At 35.7% G+C, this 21,188-nt stretch overlaps 1 protein-coding gene across 2 annotated transcripts; it reads right to left on the bottom strand.

Moving 5' to 3' along the window:
• Nucleotides 1–1,124: 1,124 nt before the first annotated feature.
• LOC141622763 (uncharacterized) lies at nucleotides 1,125–19,826 on the bottom strand. Of its 2 annotated transcripts, none has more exons than XM_074438762.1 (9): nucleotides 19,737–19,826; nucleotides 19,212–19,326; nucleotides 18,360–19,111; nucleotides 3,978–5,696; nucleotides 3,169–3,280; nucleotides 3,003–3,092; nucleotides 2,476–2,541; nucleotides 2,288–2,383; nucleotides 1,125–1,570 (listed from the first exon to the last, which is right to left on the bottom strand). In XM_074438762.1, exons 2-9 carry the CDS (start codon nucleotides 19,311–19,313, stop codon nucleotides 1,562–1,564), a joined length of 2,946 nt encoding a protein of 981 aa, XP_074294863.1. In that variant the 5' UTR covers nucleotides 19,314–19,326; nucleotides 19,737–19,826; the 3' UTR covers nucleotides 1,125–1,561. The 2 variants fall into 2 exon arrangements, with proteins under 2 accessions (XP_074294863.1, XP_074294862.1); XM_074438761.1 differs by having other exon boundaries at nucleotides 1,125–1,516.
• Between the last annotated feature and the right edge of the window lie 1,362 nt (nucleotides 19,827–21,188).

Genomic DNA, 21,188 nt, shown 5'->3' with positions numbered 1-21,188 from the left:
CACTATCCGTCACTAGCTAGAGTATAGTGCTCCTCTTACAATACGGCAAGTGGATAGTGCCACTTGCATATTGTGAGAAGGGCACTATCCATAGTTAGTTTGTGGCCGATAACGCCTGTCTTCATTGAGAAATTGAACGCATAAATAAACGGGGTAAATATACTGCAACACAGGATTTATTGGGCCTTTGCCAACATAGCCCCCACATTTATAAACGTCAAAAGACAGTGTTTTTGTTTAAAATGGTATAAATATCTGCCTAAATTTTGGGTGTGAAAGGAACCCCACTTTTTGCTAATATTGATGAACACATTTACTAATGCACAATGACTTCTGCAATACTACTCACTCCCCTTTGTAAACACCAATAAATTACTCCACTCTACTCTTCATCAAAAACTCACCCAAACCGTCAAACGCTCCACCTTTCTCCCTTCTAAAGTTCCTAATATACAAATACTAATTTTATCATTACATTTCCCACATTTTTTTAAACTTTGCTGATTTAGTACATAAGATTTGTGGGCTTTTGTACAAGCAAATACGTTATTGGATAATTTTATTATTTTGTTTATAAGAAGTTCTAAAGAACGCCGTATTGTTACTAGGACTCAATTTCGACGGTGGTCGACTTCCGGCAAGAGATAGGCGTTGGGGTTTTAATTATGATAATGAGAGGGTGGTGCATCGGTTGTTAAGCTTGGGCGAAGATAATGAGAGGGTGGTGCATCGGTTGTTAGTTAAGCTTGGTCGAGTTCGCCAGAGGGATGAGTCCAGTCATGTGTGCCGGTGAACTAACTGTGTTCTCCGGCATAGGTGAGGTCGAGCCTTGGTGGTGGTGGTGGTGGAAGGAAGAGATACAAAGGGTATGGGTTAGATTTGTTATGCAGGGAGTTGGAGATCTAATTTGGAACACTGAGTATTCAATACACGGATGGTAGCATTAGTTCGCACGGTACAAAAATGTAATGAAATGTGGATAAATAATACAGTAATTAGATACACACACACACAGGATTTGGTGGCCATTTTGGATTTCCGTCTACAATGAGAATTTGTGCTTATCTAATGGGTAGCCTTTTAAAGATTATATCAAATAAAACATGGAAATACTTATATGTATCATCAGAACTTAAATAGGATGAACCTATAAAAATGAATGACCAAAAACACCAACTTCCTCTGTAACTATGATAATACAAACCCTGGGAATATAAATCGAGAACTATATGACATTAAGAATTGCAACTCTCAAGTCTCAACCACTAATTGAAAGATCTACCTCAACCGATCCCATGATTGGAGTTAGTTCCGAGGCTTACCTTGGGCAACAAATAATTCCCGAGGTAACAAGCTTTTCATAGGATTTGTATAGCTCACGAGAAGTTGGTGTATTTTAGTCATCAATAGCTTCTTCAAACTTTGATATACCCTTTGGTCTGCCGGTTCTTCGAACATTGCGGCCAGAGAGCAACTTGATTGCCTCCTCCATGGTTATATTATTTGCACGCAGACTCTGCAATTATGTCCAAAAACAGGAGTTGTACAAGGCATCACGACTTTAGCACACCTGTATATATGCGTGAGAAGCACAAGGCCGAAAGCACGAACACAAAACAATTGGCAGTAATTATTGCTCCGACCTAAGCCAGGAGCAATGCCCGTGTAATTAAATATGGAGTACAACAATGCCTCGGGAAATATAAAGGTTCTAAAGGTCACGGCGACTGCATTTTGAGGCAGTAACGGAAACACTTATAGCACCATGACAGAGGTTAGGCCGCAATGACCAATCCCACGATTGAGGTTGATACCGATTATTGAATGCCATACCAACGCTTCACAAACTAGAAGCTCAATAGCACAAACAAAGGGATTCTGCCATCCTACCAAAATTAAATGAGGCATTGAAGCATGTTCCAAAAACCAAGCGCTTCATAGCTTTTATAAATCGAGTATCCTATAAGCCCAAATCATGAATGATAAGCTCTTAAAGCAACACAAATTAATTTGCAGGATACTCTAGGATGAGACTCCTTCCGATTCTGCTCTCTTTAAAAAGAAAATGAAATCATTTTACTTGGTTATATACTTTTCTGACACACAGAAAAACCTGTTCATGGTTAACATTTGCAAGGATCTTTATGCTAATAGTGCAAGACTTTAAACATAATCAAATCAACAGACAATCATATAAAGAAATGACAATCACTTGCACAAGAAGAATGTAAGTAGAGGAGGGGATGCTACTCTAGCTAATGATACAAAAGGAAGAGCACATCCATACCTTGGGGACAGGAGCTAAATTACATCGATGCCTAATTGTGAAGCCCACTTTCGAGATCATTATCACTACTGGTTTGCCATCCACAGGATGATTTCCCTGCAGCAATTATTTTTGCGAATAAATAAGCACAGGGTAGGATATTCATGAATCAAAGTGGGAAAAAGAAAATGACTAGAGAGAAGTGATACCAATGAAATAGGGTAGCGAAACAAATCAAGAGCATCCTCCAGATTAATCGAGCTCACGTCCTTGATCTATGGAAAAACAATTGGGGCTCTATAAGTGAAACAAAATCATGGACAATCTAATTTGTTGATAAGAACAACTCCATAAATTATGACATGAAGAATGGAGAAGGCTTAAGAAAATGGTCCTCTTCAGCATCATTTTAAATCTGGGATGTGCGCAAGGTGCAGGAGAAGCCAGAACGGGAGGGGCGAAGGATATTCACAGTGGTGGCGCTAGGAGGTTGTGATGCTGCAAGGAGGGCACGGTTGTGCAAGGTGTAGTGGTACAAGGTGGGATGGTGCGAGGAGGGTCTGGGTGGGGTGCGTAATGACCATCAGCCTATACATGTTTAGCGTGACTAGGTACATGAGAAAAGGCAGCAAACCCCACAATTAACCTAATCAAACATGGTACTCTGGTCATTTTGGAGTTTCTCAAACAAAGATGACTGACAGCAGAACTCTTCCTAAATAGAAAATGGACAGACCTGAGAAACAATTGCCCGTTTAGGCGCATATCCCTTCCTATCTTCTCCGAGCTGCACATAAGTTCCATAAGGTCCGACCTTCAGAAGGACCTGTAAGAATAATGTTTATTATAACTTGCCTTTGTCAGCTTACAAATCAACAAACTACGAGTTTTTTTTTTGAGACCTTTTCACCAGAAGTAGGATGGGTGCCAAGTAACTTTGGTTCTTGAACTAAATTATTGTTTTGATGTGCTTCATCTTCTTCCTCCTCGCCATAAAGTGTCTTGGCTATAAACCTGAAACCAAGTTAAACAACACCTTATTGAGAAAAAATAGTCTAGTGGCTAGTCCAAACAGAAGCTAAAATAGATCCAAAGTAAGCATCCGCACAAAATAATTCTATACAAGCACTATCCGGAACAGCTAAAGTAGAACCCGCTAATCTGTTGAAGCATTGGGTGATGTTGCAAGGGAATAGACAAAGGAACATGCGCTTTTAAACTCGTGAGAAGATACAACAGCCATCCAAAGTTTGTTATAGGAAAAAAAAACATCACACCTCATCAGCTCTCCAGAGAACTGTGACTGACAAGACATGGTGCCACTATTACAAAACCTGAATATAAGCATTAGAAGCCTAAGACAAATAGCCATGATGCCTTTGCACGGGAAAGAAGAGGTCCACTCTAGCCAAAAGAACCGGAAATTACCGATGCGCTATCCCAAAATGCTTTTAAATTAAATAATGTATGTGATATTCAATCTCTCAATTAAATAATGAAGAAATCAAAATAACTCCAGTCACCTTGCCACTCTACGGCTGAAATGACGATACATCTATAAATCAATGATACCGTAATACTTCTTTGAGTTATAACTACTTATAAGTGCCCTTAAATTAAATGACGCACATAAGATAACATTGATAAAGTTAAAATTACAATCAAAGACTATTGGTTGGAAATAACGAACCTTAGTGAATAAAAGACTTACTTGCATTTCGGGTGCTGATCACAGCCTATAAAATAGCCTGCACCAAGCCGACTCACTTTGAAGATTAGAGTACCTTCCAAACAACTTGGGCATGTTCGGGCTTCGTCAAGAAGTGAAGAGAAAAGGAAATTTCCAAAAGTCCTCTCTAACATCTTCTCCACCTGATGGATGTGAACTTTACCGGCACGGTCGCAATAACCACTTAATCTACTCCAGTAATCCCGGAGGAGCCCTTTCCATTCAGTCAAACCACCAGAAACATTGTCAAGCTCAGTCTCCAGGTCAGCAGTAAAACTATAGTCGTTCACCTCGTTAAAATAATGCGAGAGAAAAGCTGACACCATGCGGCCACGAAATTCTGGAGATAGTACACGGCTTTTTGCCGTTACATACTTCCTGTCCAGTAAGACTTCGATTGTGCTAACATATGTTGAAGGCCTTCCTATTCCAAGCTCCTCCAACATTTTCACTAATGAAGCCTCGGAGTAGCGGGGAGGAGGCTGAGTATGATGTTGTTTGAGTTCCATATTCCCAAGGAACAATTGATCTCCTTGTTTCAAATTACTAAGTATTTTGTAAAGTTCATCACGATCTGAGGCTTCAGTATGAGTGTCTCGAGTGGCCTTTGTTTCCTCATCTTCATAAACTGACCTGAACCCAGGAAATGAAACTGTTGAACATGCAGCTCGGAAAGAAATCGAACCATCACCATTTCCAATGTCAAGTTGTATTTGATCAACTTTTGCGGATTCCATTTGACATGCCATAGTACGTGCCCAAATCAAAGTGTACAATTTTAAAGAATCTTCTTCAAGAGCTCCTACAAGCATTGATGGTAGTCTTCTTATATCTGTTGGTCTAATGGCTTCATGCGCCTCTTGGGCGTTCTTCACCTTTTTAAAAAAATTACGTGGAGTGCTTGGAGCATAATCCAATCCATATAGCTCGGTGATCAAAGAGCAAATTCCCTTAGCAGCTTCATCAGACATATGCAAACCATCAGTCCTCATGTATGTTATAAGTCCAGCTGCCTTGCCATCGGAAAACTCAATACCCTCGTACAATTTTTGTGCTAGCTTCATCGTATAAGCAGCAGTAAAATTTAGCTTGTTAGCAGCATCTTGTTGAAGTGTCGATGTTATATAGGGAGTGGGAGGGTTTTTGCTCACTTTGATTCTTTTAACACCACTAACATTGAAATTTGATGCCATCATGATCTGCTCAATACTCTTCGCCTCTGTCTCTGACCCGATTGAAAACTGGTTGAACTTTGTCGAAGATAAACATGACCGGACCAAACAGTTGTTGGATAACGATGGCTCCTTTGAGCTGAATGTAGCTTCTATATTCCAGTACTCCTGCGGTTTAAATTTCTCAATTTCCATTTCCCGGTCACATATGAGAGCAAGAGCAGCTGATTGTACTCGCCCAGCAGACTGGCACCCAGGTAGCTTTCTCCATAGCAAAGGAGAGATGTTGAATCCAATTAAATAATCAAGTGCACGTCGAGCAAGATAAGCATGAACCAAATTAACATCTATATCTCTTGGAGTCTGCAAAGCACTTTTGACGGCTGTTTCTGTTATTTCCTGAAAGGTGACTCGGGCAACTGTTATATCTTTATGCAAAGCATCTTCCTGTTGCAACATTTCAATGATATGCCAAGCAATAGCCTCTCCTTCACAGTCGGGATCTGAAGCAAGAATAAGTTTGTCGGCTCTGTGGAATAGAAGAAGCAAGTGAATTAAAACTAAGCAATAAAGTAACCAATTCTATAAATCTATCTATAAATAAATAATATTAAAAGTCACGTTGATGGCCTAATTGACAAGAATTCTACATTTTCTAGTCAATTACTCAATTATGATGCCACCTCACAAACATGTCAAATTACTAAACTAACTCTTCCATATTTTACATAAATAAACTATAATTCCTACAAAAATATCATACAACAACAACAACAGAGCCTTAATCCCAAAATGATTTGGGGTCGGCTGACATAAATCATCCTTTAGAACCGTCCATAGGTCATCGCACACCTCAAAAAGCGAATAGAAAAGGGAAAAATGAAAAACAAAAGGGAGAGCGAAATGTAATACAAAGTCAAGGTAAACTTACAGGTTTTAAAATCAAATTCCGGATTTTTTTTTATAAAAACTTCAAATTAAAATCGAGAATAGAGATTAAAACGATTTTGAAAACCGAAATAGAATTAAGGATCCCGAATGCCTTAAGAGTAAACCAAGTAAAATATATAAGAAAGTGGTTGATAAAAAAGTGTAATAAAGGAGGGAAGAACAAATAATTTTTTTAAAAAAATTAAATAAAAACACTAAATATCTCAAAAAAAAAAAAAAAAAAAAAAAAAACTCAAATACTAAAAATCCACATGTATCCTTTCCCTCCATAGTGCGTTCTCCGTCACCATACTCTCCTCAAGCCCCAAAAATCTCAAATCGTGCTCTATCACTCTGAACCATGTCTGTCTCGGTCTCCCTCTAGACTTTTTCCTCCTAACTCGTGCGTCAATATGTCTCCTTCTCACATGGCCAAACCATCTTAATCGATTTTCCATCATCGTGTCCTCTATTGGCGCCACTTTTACCTTTTCCCTAATCACCTCATTTCTTAATCGATCTTTCCTTGTATATTACAAAAATATCATATCTAAATTAAATTAATTGTGTACATTCCAAGAGTGATGTAACCTCTACAAATCACGCCCAAGTTTCATATTTTATGATTAAAATTGACATTTTGAGCATGTTTAGCCTGAATTCTCAAAAATAAGTTTTTGTTTTTCAAGCTTAATTTTTTAAAAGTGCTTTTCAAAAGTAGAAGCACCAAATTGGTGCATCTATTTTTATAGGCAAAGATATGGATTTTTAGCTTTTGGAATTTTTTTTTAAACTTTTAAACAGTGGTGTGTTTGGCCAAAATATGTTTTTAAGTCCAAAAACACTTTTACAAGTTATGCCAAACACACATTTTAATTGATGTTTTGTAACTGAACGTGTTAATGAATCGTTTAAAGTTCTTTATACTAGTTTTTTTAAAATTTGATTTCATATGATGAAATCTTGGTTGAAAATATTATACTCCCTCCTATTCACTATATTCTTCCCTATTTCCTTATTCGGATTATTCGGATTTTCTTCCCTATTTCCTTTATTGGGTTGATTTGTGTGGTCCAAATTCAATTGCATGTGGGTAGTGTGTTTTGTGTGGTCCAAATTCACTTGCTTATTTTTTGTGCAAAAAGGAAAGGAGAAGAATATAGTGAATAGGAGGGAGTATATTTTTTCCGTTGATGATTGTTAAACTTAATTTTTCAAATCTCCTACTACTTAAAAATTACACATTCATTTATTTATTTAAAATTTATACAAACTTAAAACATAAAAACAATTATGTAGCTTAATAATATTATTAAAATTAAAAAATTAACCTTTTATATTCAACCCTTATTTAAGTTCAACAACAATAATTTTCACATCAGTCCAATGACACTCTTTTCAAGGCATTGTAAAAAATATACAATATTATTAAAAGGAAAGACAAAAGAGAGAAATATTGTCACGTGTCAGCTTTATATAAGAAAATTGGTAGTTTAAAAAGCATATCTTCTATAAATATAATTAAGGGTCTTTTAATGGGAATACTCCGAACTATTAGAGACCTTCTCAAATTACTCCAAGACTTCAATTTAACTAGGATTATACCCAACTATTATACCCCTCGAATAGAATTGTGTTTTTATTGACCTAAATTAGCAGGTTAACTTCACCGTGGGTGACAATTTCGTCCATTTAATTTTACTTCATCTTCTCAAAGTGCCATGAATGTACCTACAAATTACAGTCAGCAACACACAATGTCGTCTGAAAATTAGTGCATCATTTTCTTTGTGACTCTTTCTTTAATCTCCCTTTTGCTCAATCTCTATTAATCAAAGATTCAAAGTCCCTCCCTTTTAGTATTTACCTCGTTCCTTTGCTTTGGTACATCAAACATCAATCGCTTTCTACGTTATTAACTAAATATACCATTTTTTTTCAGTCTGACCGTTTCTTTCACTCAATTTGTTTCAAAGTCTTTAATCTTTTTCAGAAAATCCCACATCCCTTCAAATATATATTAGTGGTCTTACTTAGATCTATCAATTTTCTTCTGGGTATGTGCCATATGGATGCTTTTCCAAGTAGATTTTGGGTAAAAAATATATACCAAAGAGGTGCTTTTTTGGGTATTTGATATAAGGGCCTTTAATAGCGATTTTGAGAAGTAAAGTAATAGAGAAGAGGAGGGGTTACACATCTTTGGTGTATGAAAAAAGAAGGGTTATAAGAAGGGAAACCGACTCTTCCGCCTATTCTATTAAAAGATGAGGGGTGTAATAGTTAAGTATAATATTAGTTAAATTGAAGTTTGGAGTAATTTGAGAAGGACCCTAATAGTTTCGAGTATTCCTATTATATAATCCTATAATTAAAAGACAAGCCAAATTATCTAGCTACCATCATCCACATATCATATTTTGATTTCATAAGATAAGATGACTTCTTAAACCACTCTCTTGCAATGTGAATTTTGTAAAAATAAAAATAAAAAATAAACAAACCTTTTACATCTATCTATCTATAATCCTTAGTTTAAAAAAGCGCGCCTTGGCTGAGGTACTTACCAAAATGCCTCGATGGGTTTTAGGTGCGCCTTTTAGACAAGGCTAACTAGTAGTCTAGTACGCACTTTCCATACATATCTTTTAGACAAGGCTATCCATTTGTATTCCTAACTTTACTCCTTCACATATTAGCCAACTTGAAAATTCCTTAAACCAGCTATTGTTGCCCAAAAATTTATTTGGAAATTACAATTTTGTTATCAAAAATAGGCGTCTCATGTCCACACGCGCCTTCGCCTTGCGCCTCGGCCTCATAGTGTCTCGGTGCGCCTTGCGCATTTTCAAGCTAAGCTATAATCTAGAAATCTAATTGAAAGGCAAGCCAAACTTCTACCATTATCCACAACCACATGCCATATTTTAATTTCATAAGAGAACTTAAATGACTTTGTCCAAAATGAATTTTGTAGCAAACATTTTACATTCCATTTCTCTTTGCTCCATATTTATGGCTATATTAATTTTGATAATAATTGAAAAATAATGCTCAAAAAAGTCATGAATCTTGCTCCATATTTATCTCTATATTAAATTTAATAATGATGAAAAAGGGTGCTCAAAAGTCATAAAAAGCATCCTAAACAATGGAAGGCAAAATTTGTAAGCCAAAATTTTTCTTATCCCGATCATCAATAGAATTTTATGAGTCAGTAATCTTCCCTTTCGTTGTAGAAACTTCAAGCACAACGTATTAACATTTTAAATTCTTTATTTATTTACTCCCTTCGTTTCGCTTTATATGATGTTTTAGAACATTTCACATGAATCAAGAAAGTGTTGGAAGTTGTAATCTATGTTGCTCAGACTCGTTTAGAAGGATCCGACACGGGTACGTGTCCAAGTGTCGGACTCGGCCATTTTTATGAAAAGTATGCATATTTTGTTTTAAAACGAGGTGTCGAAGTGTCATACCCTTGTCCGAGTGTCGAGTGTCGGACACGGGTACGTGAGGGAACTAGAAGAGTCGGAGTAACATAGGTTGTAATACTATTAGTTATGTAAAATAAGTCTTTTGAAAATAGAAAAAAAAAAAACTTTTTCCACCAATCAAATAACTAAAAGTACCTCTTATAAACATAATAAATGCGTCAAGTGTCAACCCAGCTTTAAATACAAGTATTAACTACAGCTGAACATTGAATATAAACATAATAAATGTTGTATAAATCTCAGCAAAATATTAATTATAATTTAATAAATTTTATTATAAAATTACATTAAATAATTACGGTGATTTGATTCTAAATTTATTAAAAAAATTATTTTGATAAAAATTCTAAAATGTAAATAATTACGTTCATTGCGAAAAAATGCTTCAAATTGAGTATAATTTTCATTATATTTATTGAAATATTTTGATTTGTAGAGATGGTTAAAGTGAGTGTCTCATAATGTTTTATGTTTACGTAAAAAGACATTTTGAGAAAGTTATAAAACTTAGACCATTAAATCCTAAGTAAAATATATTTGAGTTAAGCATAAGAGAAGGGACTCAACTTTGCAATTTTTTTCCAACAAGGACCTAAAGTATTATTTTTTCCAGTTAAGGACTCATAGTCCATGTTCTGTCATGTTTTCCGTCAAAAGTAACGTTTGTCAATTTCACATCTAATTTATGATTGATTTCACAATTTATGTGGGACCCAATAAAGGCAAAGTGAAGATTAATTTTCTCAAAATGGCATTTCAAGAATATAAGTAGTAAAATTAATAAATTAGACCCTTATAATTTCGGAGTTAGTTTTGTATAACGTGATTTTGCGCTAATATAGTTGTAAAAGTATCCAAATACATTCTTAATGGGTAAAAGTGGTACTTAAAAGCCTTGTTTTACGATAAATTTATGTAAATCGCCTTACACAAAGTACCCACCTTATAAATTCTACTTGATCAAACACGATTGAACGATATGGAACTATTAGCTCGACCCATGATTTTAAACTACTTGATAACACGTCAAATTTGTATTATCAATAAACTAGAATCATAATTTTTTTTAATATAGTAAACCCAAACTTGTAAATAGTTTTGTATATTCTTAATACAACCTTCAAATAATCACAAATATTAAAATATAACTCATACGTCTTATATTTATGTAGTATGCTTTATATAAACATTTTTCATAAATTTAGCTAAATTAGGAGTTGAGTACGTCCTAATATTCATGGTATGAGACTACGAGTTTTTAGGATCGAGACTCGAGGTCTACGAATTTACTTATGCCGTTCAATTTATTTATTGTCTTTTATATTTTTCGCGAGAGATATTTTAATCAAAGGTAAATAAATGATTCTTTTTAGGTGTTAAATGAACAAGGGTAATATAATAACGGGTTTGAATCTGATCTACAGTCCACTATACCTCCTTTTTAACCACTAAATTAAACCATAGTCGATAGGTAAACAAACGAAGACGAAGGATGTATAACCACGATTAAGACAAAGGAAGTATAACCTTCAAAAAATAAACTTGCCCATCAGATTTTTTAACTGGATCAATTCTTTAAGTGTAATTTTTTTTTTATATTTTTGTATTCCTCTAAATACACAAACATGAAATTAATCTCCAACTTTGTGTTTAATGGGTGATGGGTCCCACATATCTCTAACTTTGGGTTTAATGTGACGGTAAAGTGACTAGAGTTCCTTAACTGGAAAAAATAATACTTTAGGTCCTTGTTGGAAAAAAATTACAAAGTTGAGTCCCTTCTCTTATGGTTAACTCAAATATATTTAGAAGAGTCATTGTTTTTCTTAAAAACATAAAAAACAACAAAGATAAGTTTTTATGAGGGAATGAAAAAAATTATATTGGGAGAAACTGATACATATGAGATTTTGATAAGTTTAAATAGTGTGATAACGAGTATGTATGTACACATTGATCGCGAGTGCATTTATATAATCAAAACAAAAATAATGATTATTAAATAATATAGTATTATAAACGACATGATAAAGTAAAAAAAAAAAAAAAAAAAAACGTTACATTTTTCTTTAATATTTTCAATTAAAATATGTATACGTCAAGTATAAATATTGATTATGACTAGCTAAATATTACTTTTAGTTAAATATTTTATATGTTATCTTTTAAATACTTTGAAGTTAAACCTCAAAAAATATTATTTGAGAAAGGTTTAACTATTTTATTTACAGGTAAACTTTTAAACATCATTTATATTTATATATAGTTGTTTAAAAATACAAAACGTGCAATTTTTATAAATATGTTTGACACATAACACATACAAGACACAATTAAAACAATTGAATAAGTTGAGTTTGAAATCTATATGTTTGATACATAAATATCACACATTATACATAAAAAATTAAAAATTACATAAAATTATATTCACATAATTTTGAACAAATATTAATTGATTTGGAACATAACGTATCGTGAAATGATATAATTTTAGAACTTAACGTTGATTGTCGCATTATTCGAATAAATTTTATTTTAATTAATATGTATTTGATGAGTCACAAAATAATTTATAAAACGTTGATCATGCATAATTAATTATCACTTATTAGTTTTAATTAAAATGTACGTATTTTATTTTAAAACATTGAAGTTAAATCTAAGAAAATTAAATTTGAGAAAAAATAATTTAGTTTTATTTATATAAGTAAAAATATTAAAGGTCATATATAAAGTATGTTATTTTTCTTCAATTATAATAATTAAATTTTAAAACAAGTCGCGCGAAGCGGGTGATACTACGTAGTTTCTAGTTATTATTGTGTTGAAATTTGTAATACATTAAAAAATGTAATATAAAAAAAAATTGATATAATATGAATAGACGTGGCCATCAGCACGGGCCGACCTGGCCCTGACCCGCCTTGGCCTGTTATTTTATGTTATTTTATGCAACCTGAGCTGACCGGCGGCCCGGCCTTGGCCCGCCCGCGCTAGCCCGGTTCCTAAAATTCCAGCCCAACCTGCCCTTAGCCCGCCATTTTAGCAAAAAAAATTAAAAAATAAATAAATTGGTAAGGCCTACCAGCCCGGCCTTGGCCTATGCATTTCGATTAGGGTCATATTCAATGGTTACGATTCTACCATATGTCTTTTTCATTCCGTCGAAAATCTATTTTACGGTATAGACGCTTATGACCTCCCCCCCCCCCTATGCCTTGCAGTAATGATTCCTCTGGCATTACGACCTTTACCACAACGATGTTGTCCATAGATCAAATTATTTCGTGGATTGGATTTCACTTGATTGTCTACGGCTCCATTGCGTGTGCTCGGGGTAGAAGTTTTGTATAAATGTACCGCCATGTTATTAAATATTTTTATTGAAGTTCTTTTCTTTCTAAGAGGTGGCTCTGATGTTGTTGTTCCTTTCATTATTTAAGGGAGAGCTAAGTTAATAAACAATATGGTTAATATTGCATAAATCAAATTCCACTATTTTGTTTGTCACTCCGCATTAAGGGGGCGTTTGGTACGGGAAAGGGTAAGAGAATGAAATCAAGAAAGGGTAAGATAGGGAAATGAATGGGATCACCCATATTATACTTGGTGTTTGGTTGACAATTAGAGGGAAAGGGAATTAAAAGCCAACATCCACCACCTCCACCACCTGCCACCATTATCTACACCAACACCACCACAAGTAGCGGCACCGACGATCTTCCTCACGGTACCCCACAGCGAACCTAATCACCGCGCCTCACGCCCTCAACAAACACCACAATCCCGACCCCAAACACCTTATTCATTCTAAAAAAATCCACCAAAACCCTTCGAAAAGCCCTCCCCCACCCCTTAAAACACCAAATCTGGTGTGGCCGGCGTCGGGCGGTTGCAGTGGTGTGGCCGAGGAAGGTGTTGGTGGTGGTTGGTGGGGTGGGAGAGTTACTGAAGGTGTTGTTGTGGTGTTTAGTGGTTGAGGATATGGGGTAGCGTGGACAGGCGGCGTCGCTGGTGGTGGTTGTGTCGGCGTCGCTGGTGGTGGTTGTGTCGGTGTGGTGGGTGTAGGGTGTAGGTGGCAGTGGTTGACGGTGTGAGAGGGTGTGGTGGGTGTTGGTGGGAGTGGTGGAAATAGGGAGTAGGAGGAAGAAGGGATTATGGGGTTATGGGCTTACCCAAGGGGGGAGGGGTATGGATGAGAATGGTTTTGGGGGTATGGGTTACCCTTTCTTTGTGTCAAACAAACAACAACAAAAGGAATCAACCATTTTTATTCTCTTTCCCTTTCCTTATTCCCCCAACCAAACGGCCCCTAATTTTTTTTTTTTTTTTTTTGGAAGGGATGGTTTATTGAAGAAAGAAGACTATATGGAGAAGCGAAATACTATGATTGCTTAAACAACTATTATTGACATCATCAATGTAAATGACTAATAGTTTTAGGTTTGTAAAAAGTTTAGTATTTTAGAGTCTTTCAGATGTATGTTGTTTTTTTTCATCATTTTACTTTTGATAACATAGCACTTTTGGAGTGAAATTGGAGTTATGAGGCTGACTAATAGTTTGTTTTCACCTACTACTTGTTTAATTTTTTTTACTTAGGTCTTTATTTTAATATGTCGATCCATGTAATTTTAGTACAAGATCTATCATGAATTATTCACCAATTATTCAACAAGGTGATCTTACTATACAACAACAACATCAGAGCCTTAATCCCAAAATGATTGGGGTCGGCTCACATGAATTATCCTTTAGAACCGTCAATGGGTGAACGCACGTCTCAAAATGCGAATAGAGAAGGGAAAATGAAAAACAAACGGGGAGAACGAAAATGTAATGGAAAGTCAAGCTAAACTTATGAACTTATGAGGCTGACTAATAGTTTGTTTTCACCTACTACTTGTTTAATTTTTTTTACTTTGGTCTTTATTTTAATATGTCGATCCATGTAATTTTAGTACAAGATCTATCATGAATTATTCACCAATTATTCAACAAGGTGATCTTACTATACAACAACAACATCAGAGCCTTAATCCCAAAATGATTGGGGTCGGCTCACATGAATAATCCTTTAGAACCGTCAATGGGTGAACACACGTCTCAAAATGCGAATAGAGAAGGGAAAATGAAAAACAAACGGGGAGAACGAAAATGTAATGGAAAGTCAAGCTAAACTTAGAGGTTTTAAAATCGAATTCCAGATTTCTTTTATAAAAACTGAAAATTTAAATCGAGAGAAAAGATTAAAACGATTTTGAAAACCGAAATAAAATTAAGGATCCGGAATGCCTTAAAAGTAAACTAAGTAAAATATATAAGAAAATGGTTGGTAAAAAAGTGTAATAAAGGAGAGAAGAACAAATAATTTAATTTCTTTAAATTAAATAAAAACACTAAATCTGTCGAAAAAAACATCAAATACTAAAAATCCACATGTATCATTTCCCTCCATTGTGCCCTCTCCGTGACCATACTCTCCTGAAGCCCCAGAAATCTCATATCTTGCTCTATCACTCTCAACCATGTCTGTCTCGGTCTTCCTCTACCTCTAGGGACCTTTTCTGTTCTCCAAGTCTCGAGCCTCCTAACTGTTGCGTCCATAGGTCTCCTTCTCCCATGGCCAAACCTAGGGCTGTTCACTCAGTGGTCCACCGGACCATTTGGTCCGGACCAGACCGGACCGAATTTTATTTGGTCCGGTCCACGATCCACCTATTTACTCTACTTTGGTCTTCGGGCGGACCTTGACCAACCCGAATGGACCGCGGACCGGACCATGGACCGAAGTTATGTAATAAAAGAATTTTTAAATGGGTTATTTCATATAATTAATCCAACCTATGTCTCTCCTTCTTATATTAATCCAACTTATGTTTTAACCTATATTAATCTAACCTATACACACATTTATATTTCATTGAACTTAGACTAATAATTACCTACTACAACCTGTAAGGTCATATATTTATGTTTTTGTTCTTCTATTGACTAATTCATCTTCTACCTTCAACTTTTCCCAAATTAAAACATATTCCAGAAAATCATATTCCTAAAAACCCTAACATCCTCCATCTTACTGCTCACCACCACTGCATCATCGTTTCCGTGTTGTACTCAATGATTTTCAACATAGACCAGATTTTTGGATTGTAATTTTATTAATCTTAACAACAATTTCAGACAACTAATCGCTGCCTTTTTCACCATCCTCACTGTTGTCGCTCATCCCCTTCATCATCATCCCTTGCCTCTTCATCATCCTCCGTAACTAAATCACCCACCGCCGCTACAACTACTCCAACGGTCGTCGTTACTCCTACCGCCGCTGAGGGATCCGCCGTCTTCGCTGATGAACTCACTCCCTCTATTACCCCGACTGCCATATCTCAAATGGTGACCCCGACTGCCATACCTCAAATGGTGCTGTTTCATTGAACAAAGTTGCAGTTGTCGGTTGTCTATCATCGTTTTTGCTTTGCTTTCTACTTTCATGTTCTAGATTCACATCTCTTTTCTTCTAAAACTTTGTGATATAAAGAATGATGGATGGAGAAATATGTTGAAGTGGCAGAAACTACAATATTTTTAGATCGGAAATTGATTGTAAATTTAAAGATCCAGTGAAAGAGATTAGCAAAGGAAGATGAAAGAAGATGAAGAAAGAGCAATGAGAGAATGAAGATTGAAAAGGATGAAGTCAGTGTAATGGTTGCTTTAATGATTTTTTTTTATTATTAAGTGTGACCTGACAAACAAGTAGTCGGTTACCCGGTGTATTGCGAGAAAAATGTGTATATAGATCAGATTAATATGAGTTAAAACGTAGGTTGGATTAATATGAGAAGGAGAGGCATAGGTTGGATTATTCACATGAAATAACCCTTTTTAAATTTGTAATATTATGGATTTTATTTTCTACTTTGTTTACACGTATTATAAGATGTGTAATTATGTAGTTAAATCTCGTAAGAAAATAATGTTGTTTATTTTGATCATTACGAACTTCTCGAGTTCTAGTTTTATATGGTAAAACATGTCAATGACAATAATATTTGGTCCACTTCCATTTGGTCTGGTCCGGTCCACGTGTTTTTATGGTCCAGACCGGACCGGACCAATATTAATATGGTCTGGTCCTCAGTCCACCTCTTAACCCTTATTTGGTCTTCGGTCCAAAGAGTTTGGTCCGATCTGGTCCGGTCCCGGACCAATGAACACCCCTAGCCAAACCACCTTAGTCGATTTTCTATCATCTTGTCCTCTATTGGCGCCACTTTAACCTTTTCCCTAATCATCTCATTCCTTAATCAGTCTTTCCTTGTAAGTCCGCACATCTACCTAACATACACATCTCCGCTACACTCGTCTTTTGAATGTGACAATGTTTCACGGCACAACACTCGGAACCGTAAAGTAAGGCAGGCCTAATTGCCGTGCGATAAAATTTTCCCTTTAATCTTTGGGGCATATCTTTATCGCATAAAAACCCTGAAGCACTCTTCCATTTCAACCATCCCGCTTTAATTCTGTGAGCCACATCTCCGTCTCACTCCCCATCTTTTTTAATAATAGATCTAGATATCTGAAGAAATCTCAACAACATTCCCATCGCACAAGGTGATCTTACTATGTGTTCCGATTTTTTTTATAAAATTCCAATTTATCTCATTACATTCTGATTGTGCATAGTATATTACATTCTAATTATGAGAGTGAAATTTAGTCAATATCGTAAACAACGATCTTATTCTTGTATATTTAATATGCATTTTCTCGCTTGAATTTTGTTTGTTACGTAGTTTTTCAAAATGTCAACGTTTAGTAGCTACATAGTGTAATTTCATTCGGGTCGGGGAATTTCACCATGTGAAAATAAAATGGATATTAATTTTGTGTCTGATGTTTAATTTGATTATTCAAGTGAACGAAATCTTACAAATGAAACATAACAAAAAAAAATTAAGGCTTAAATATACCGTAGCTATGCTCCGATACAATAATTTAAATTTTATAAATTATCACTATCTTAATTATTGAAAAAAATTAGGATCTCAAATTCTCAATCCTATTAACATGTACCAAGGAAAAATCCTATTGACATGGATAATGGCTAAAGGCATTTTAATCTAATATCCATGCGTTTAAAGACTTTAAAGACATGCCTTATAACCAATAATGAGATTGCCGCTTTAGGCTATTATATCGCAAATCGATATAGATGATATATTGTCCAGAAATATGCAATTATCTAGATATGATTTTAAAAAATCAAAAGATTGAGAAAATAAACACATTTTGAAGATTGCTGAAAAGGTGGTTGACATCTCATCTACAATTGCCATAAAAAAAATGCCATAAAAAAGATCTCGTGCATTTCACAGGAACCAAAACTAGTTATTCAAATAAGAAAGCTAGAATAGATTACAAAGATGGACAACAGAAATAGAGCATAAAACACATAGCCTTACATATGGGTTTCATAACAAATTCAAACATGAGAACAACTATGTAAACAACCATTGGGGCATGATTCGGTGTCAAGAACCGAATAGTCCACACTGTCCGAGAGTACGTTTGATTGCGAGTTTTCTTTATAAATAATACTATTGGTTTTTTATGAGAACTAAACCGCTCACTACAATGGAAGATAACGCCATGCAACACTTTAAACAACTAAATGCAAAATGCTCAAAGATAATAGAAAATAGATGAATACTCCTATCACATGACATTGCTACCAAATGGAAAAAACTTACCCATTAACCGCAACCTTCATGCTCTTAAGATGAGTCCACGTGTGGGATGGGACCTCCCAAACCATACTAAAGTCATCATCAGGCCGCACAGACCCGCGTCTACCAGCCAGATCCCTCACATGACCATAACTCGGTAGTACTTGATACATGTCACCCAGGTAACGCTGAATGACCTTTGCCTTGGTCGGAGACTCCACCACTACAACAGATTTTCCCACAGGGGGATATAAGGGCTTCAATTTAACCGACTTGATCCCATTAACAGTAGGTGGTTTTGGCTGCTGAGGTAATTTGCTAATAGAAGGTTCCTGGGGCTTGGGTAAAGCGTCAAATATTTTGACCTTTGTCTCATCTTCTACCACAGACTTTTCCTTCTTCCTAGATCTGGTGGCTTTCTCTTTAGGAAGTGCTGCAGGTGACTGTGATAAATTGACCTCCTTCCTAGATCCAGTTGCTCTCTTTTTAGGAGCTGCTGCAGATGAGTGAGATAAATCGACCTCCTCCTTACTAGATCTTGTGGCTTTCTTTTTAGGAGGTGCTGCAGGTGAGTGAGATAAATCGACCTCGTGAGGCATAGTTTTAGTTTTAGCATTAACAGAGAACATCCTCCTGGCAAAAACCCCATAAGTGGACTCGAAACCTTTACTTGAGAGCCTAAAACTTGAGCTAGACGAAGAAAAGGGACAATTTGCAATCCCAATCATAGAACCAGAATATATGCTAGTTACTGCATTACTCCGGGGAGTGTTTGGCTGACAAAAGAAAGAGAACAAATTAGAATGATACAAGAATAATATTAAACATAAAATAAAAGCAAATAACAAGAGTAAAACGGGAAAAAGGGTAAAATACCTTGTTGGGGATGGGAGAGTGTTTACAAGGCCCAAAAACCATTAGAGTGGAGTGAACTCTAGACACCATTAAAGTGGAGTGCACTCTTCTAGTTAACTGCATTATAAAATCTAATCTGCAACAAAAAAAAAATGGGATTTAAAAAGTGAATAGAGTAGATAATTAACTATAATACCTTGATAAACTCATGGGGGTATTGATTATTGTTTGCAAATGAAGACCAAAATATTGAAATTATTTGTGTGTGTATTAGCATATAATTTGACACAGGATATTATCAAGCGAACAAATACAGATTCAGACGGAAACCTTCTCAAAACAAAAATTAATCTTTGAAACTTGATTATAAGATCAAGTGCATATATTGCATTATATGCAGTAAAGAATCAAACAACAATCTTGATAAAAATATGTTTGAAATATAGAGAACAAAGACAATGTAATACTATAGAACAAAGAATACTAATCTCTCCAACAAAGCACAGAAGTAGAACAACAACATACAAGGAGGATGTTGCCGATTACCTGTTTCTGGCCGTCGCCGCCGGATTAGCAAGTTAGGGTTTTAATTGTAAAAGGGGAAGGAAGATAGTAGAGTTTGTTGTGTTGGGATTAGCAAGTTAGGACACTAGTCGTAAATCCGTGCACAATTTAAACGGATACTCCAAATTATCAATCACCTTCCCAAAATACTCCGAAACTTAATTTAATTCACAATAAACCAAACTATCAATCACCTTCTCAAAATACTCCGAAACTTAATTTAATTCACAATAAACCAAACTATTAACCTTGTCTTCTCGTATCATACTCGAGACATTTTTAACTTTAAAATCATGACAAAAGTTTAGTAGATCCCATCACCACTAGTCCACCACTTCATCTCCCTCTCGACTTCATTTTTCTCCCATTTACAACCACCTTTTACCACCATGGCCACCACCGTCTCATCGCCATCTTCTCCCCATTAAACCAGAACAATTTCGCCTCTTCTCCCCTGATTTTCGAGAAAAACAATCTGATCCAGACCGATACCACACATGTGAGCAACCTCAAAAAACCACCATTCTCTCTACAATTAACACTAAAATCCATGATTAAATGCTTGTACTGAATTAGCATGTTATAACCACCAAAACTCCAAAAGGTACACAATAGCATTTCTGCCATTACAATATGGAATAATAAAAAGCTTTGTTTGTAGATCTCCTCACTAGCAAAATATAAGGCGACAAGAAAAATTGATTTTTGGCTAAACAAGAGTATTGGATATTGATTGCCCAAAAGCAAATCTACCATAACACGCCTCTCATCTCTTCATGGTGTACATTGTCACTTCAAACTCTTTTTTCCAATTAATTTCAGTCCGCCAAAATCACTACGGAGTACACCAACATTGTCACCTCCTCTTCTCCCATGTTTCAATTGATGTCATTTTCCAGAAACCCTAGATCCCGAAATCAATTTGGGGGTAAATATTAATTTAGTGTTTGGGAGGTTGTGAGGTGGTCGTTGTGATGGTAGTGAGTTGGGATTATGTGGCCAGTTGAATTGGGCGTAGGTGGTTATGGGTGGATGGAGACGGTTGTGATGGATGTTGGTAATGTGGTGAGTCTGGTGATAGGGTGGTTTATGGTTGGTGATACCATCGTTTAGTACCAAAAATAAATACCTAAAACAACTAACAGAAGCTAGCGGAAGTAGGGTCGATCTCCACGGGGAGGCGGTCACTATCTACTCGTTATTCGGTTTGTCTAAGGTTACAAGATGGGGGTTTGAGTATTTAAACTAAACTAGCAGGAGCAAGGGTAGAGAGAAAATAAAGTGACAGTGAGTGAGAGAGAGAGAGAGAGAGAGAGAGAGAGAGATACTAGGATGTCGGGTTATCATGGTGTTTCACAAATCAGCTAAAGGTAGGTCAGTCGATCTAATGTGAGAAGGGTAAAGGAAAGGTCCTTTCGGCCCGCTATCCGCCCT

The sequence above is a fragment of the Silene latifolia genome, chromosome X (genome assembly GCF_048544455.1).
Source record: "Silene latifolia isolate original U9 population chromosome X, ASM4854445v1, whole genome shotgun sequence".
NCBI classification, from domain to species: domain Eukaryota; kingdom Viridiplantae; phylum Streptophyta; class Magnoliopsida; order Caryophyllales; family Caryophyllaceae; genus Silene; species Silene latifolia.
This window is presented reverse-complemented; position numbering and strand designations above follow the sequence as displayed.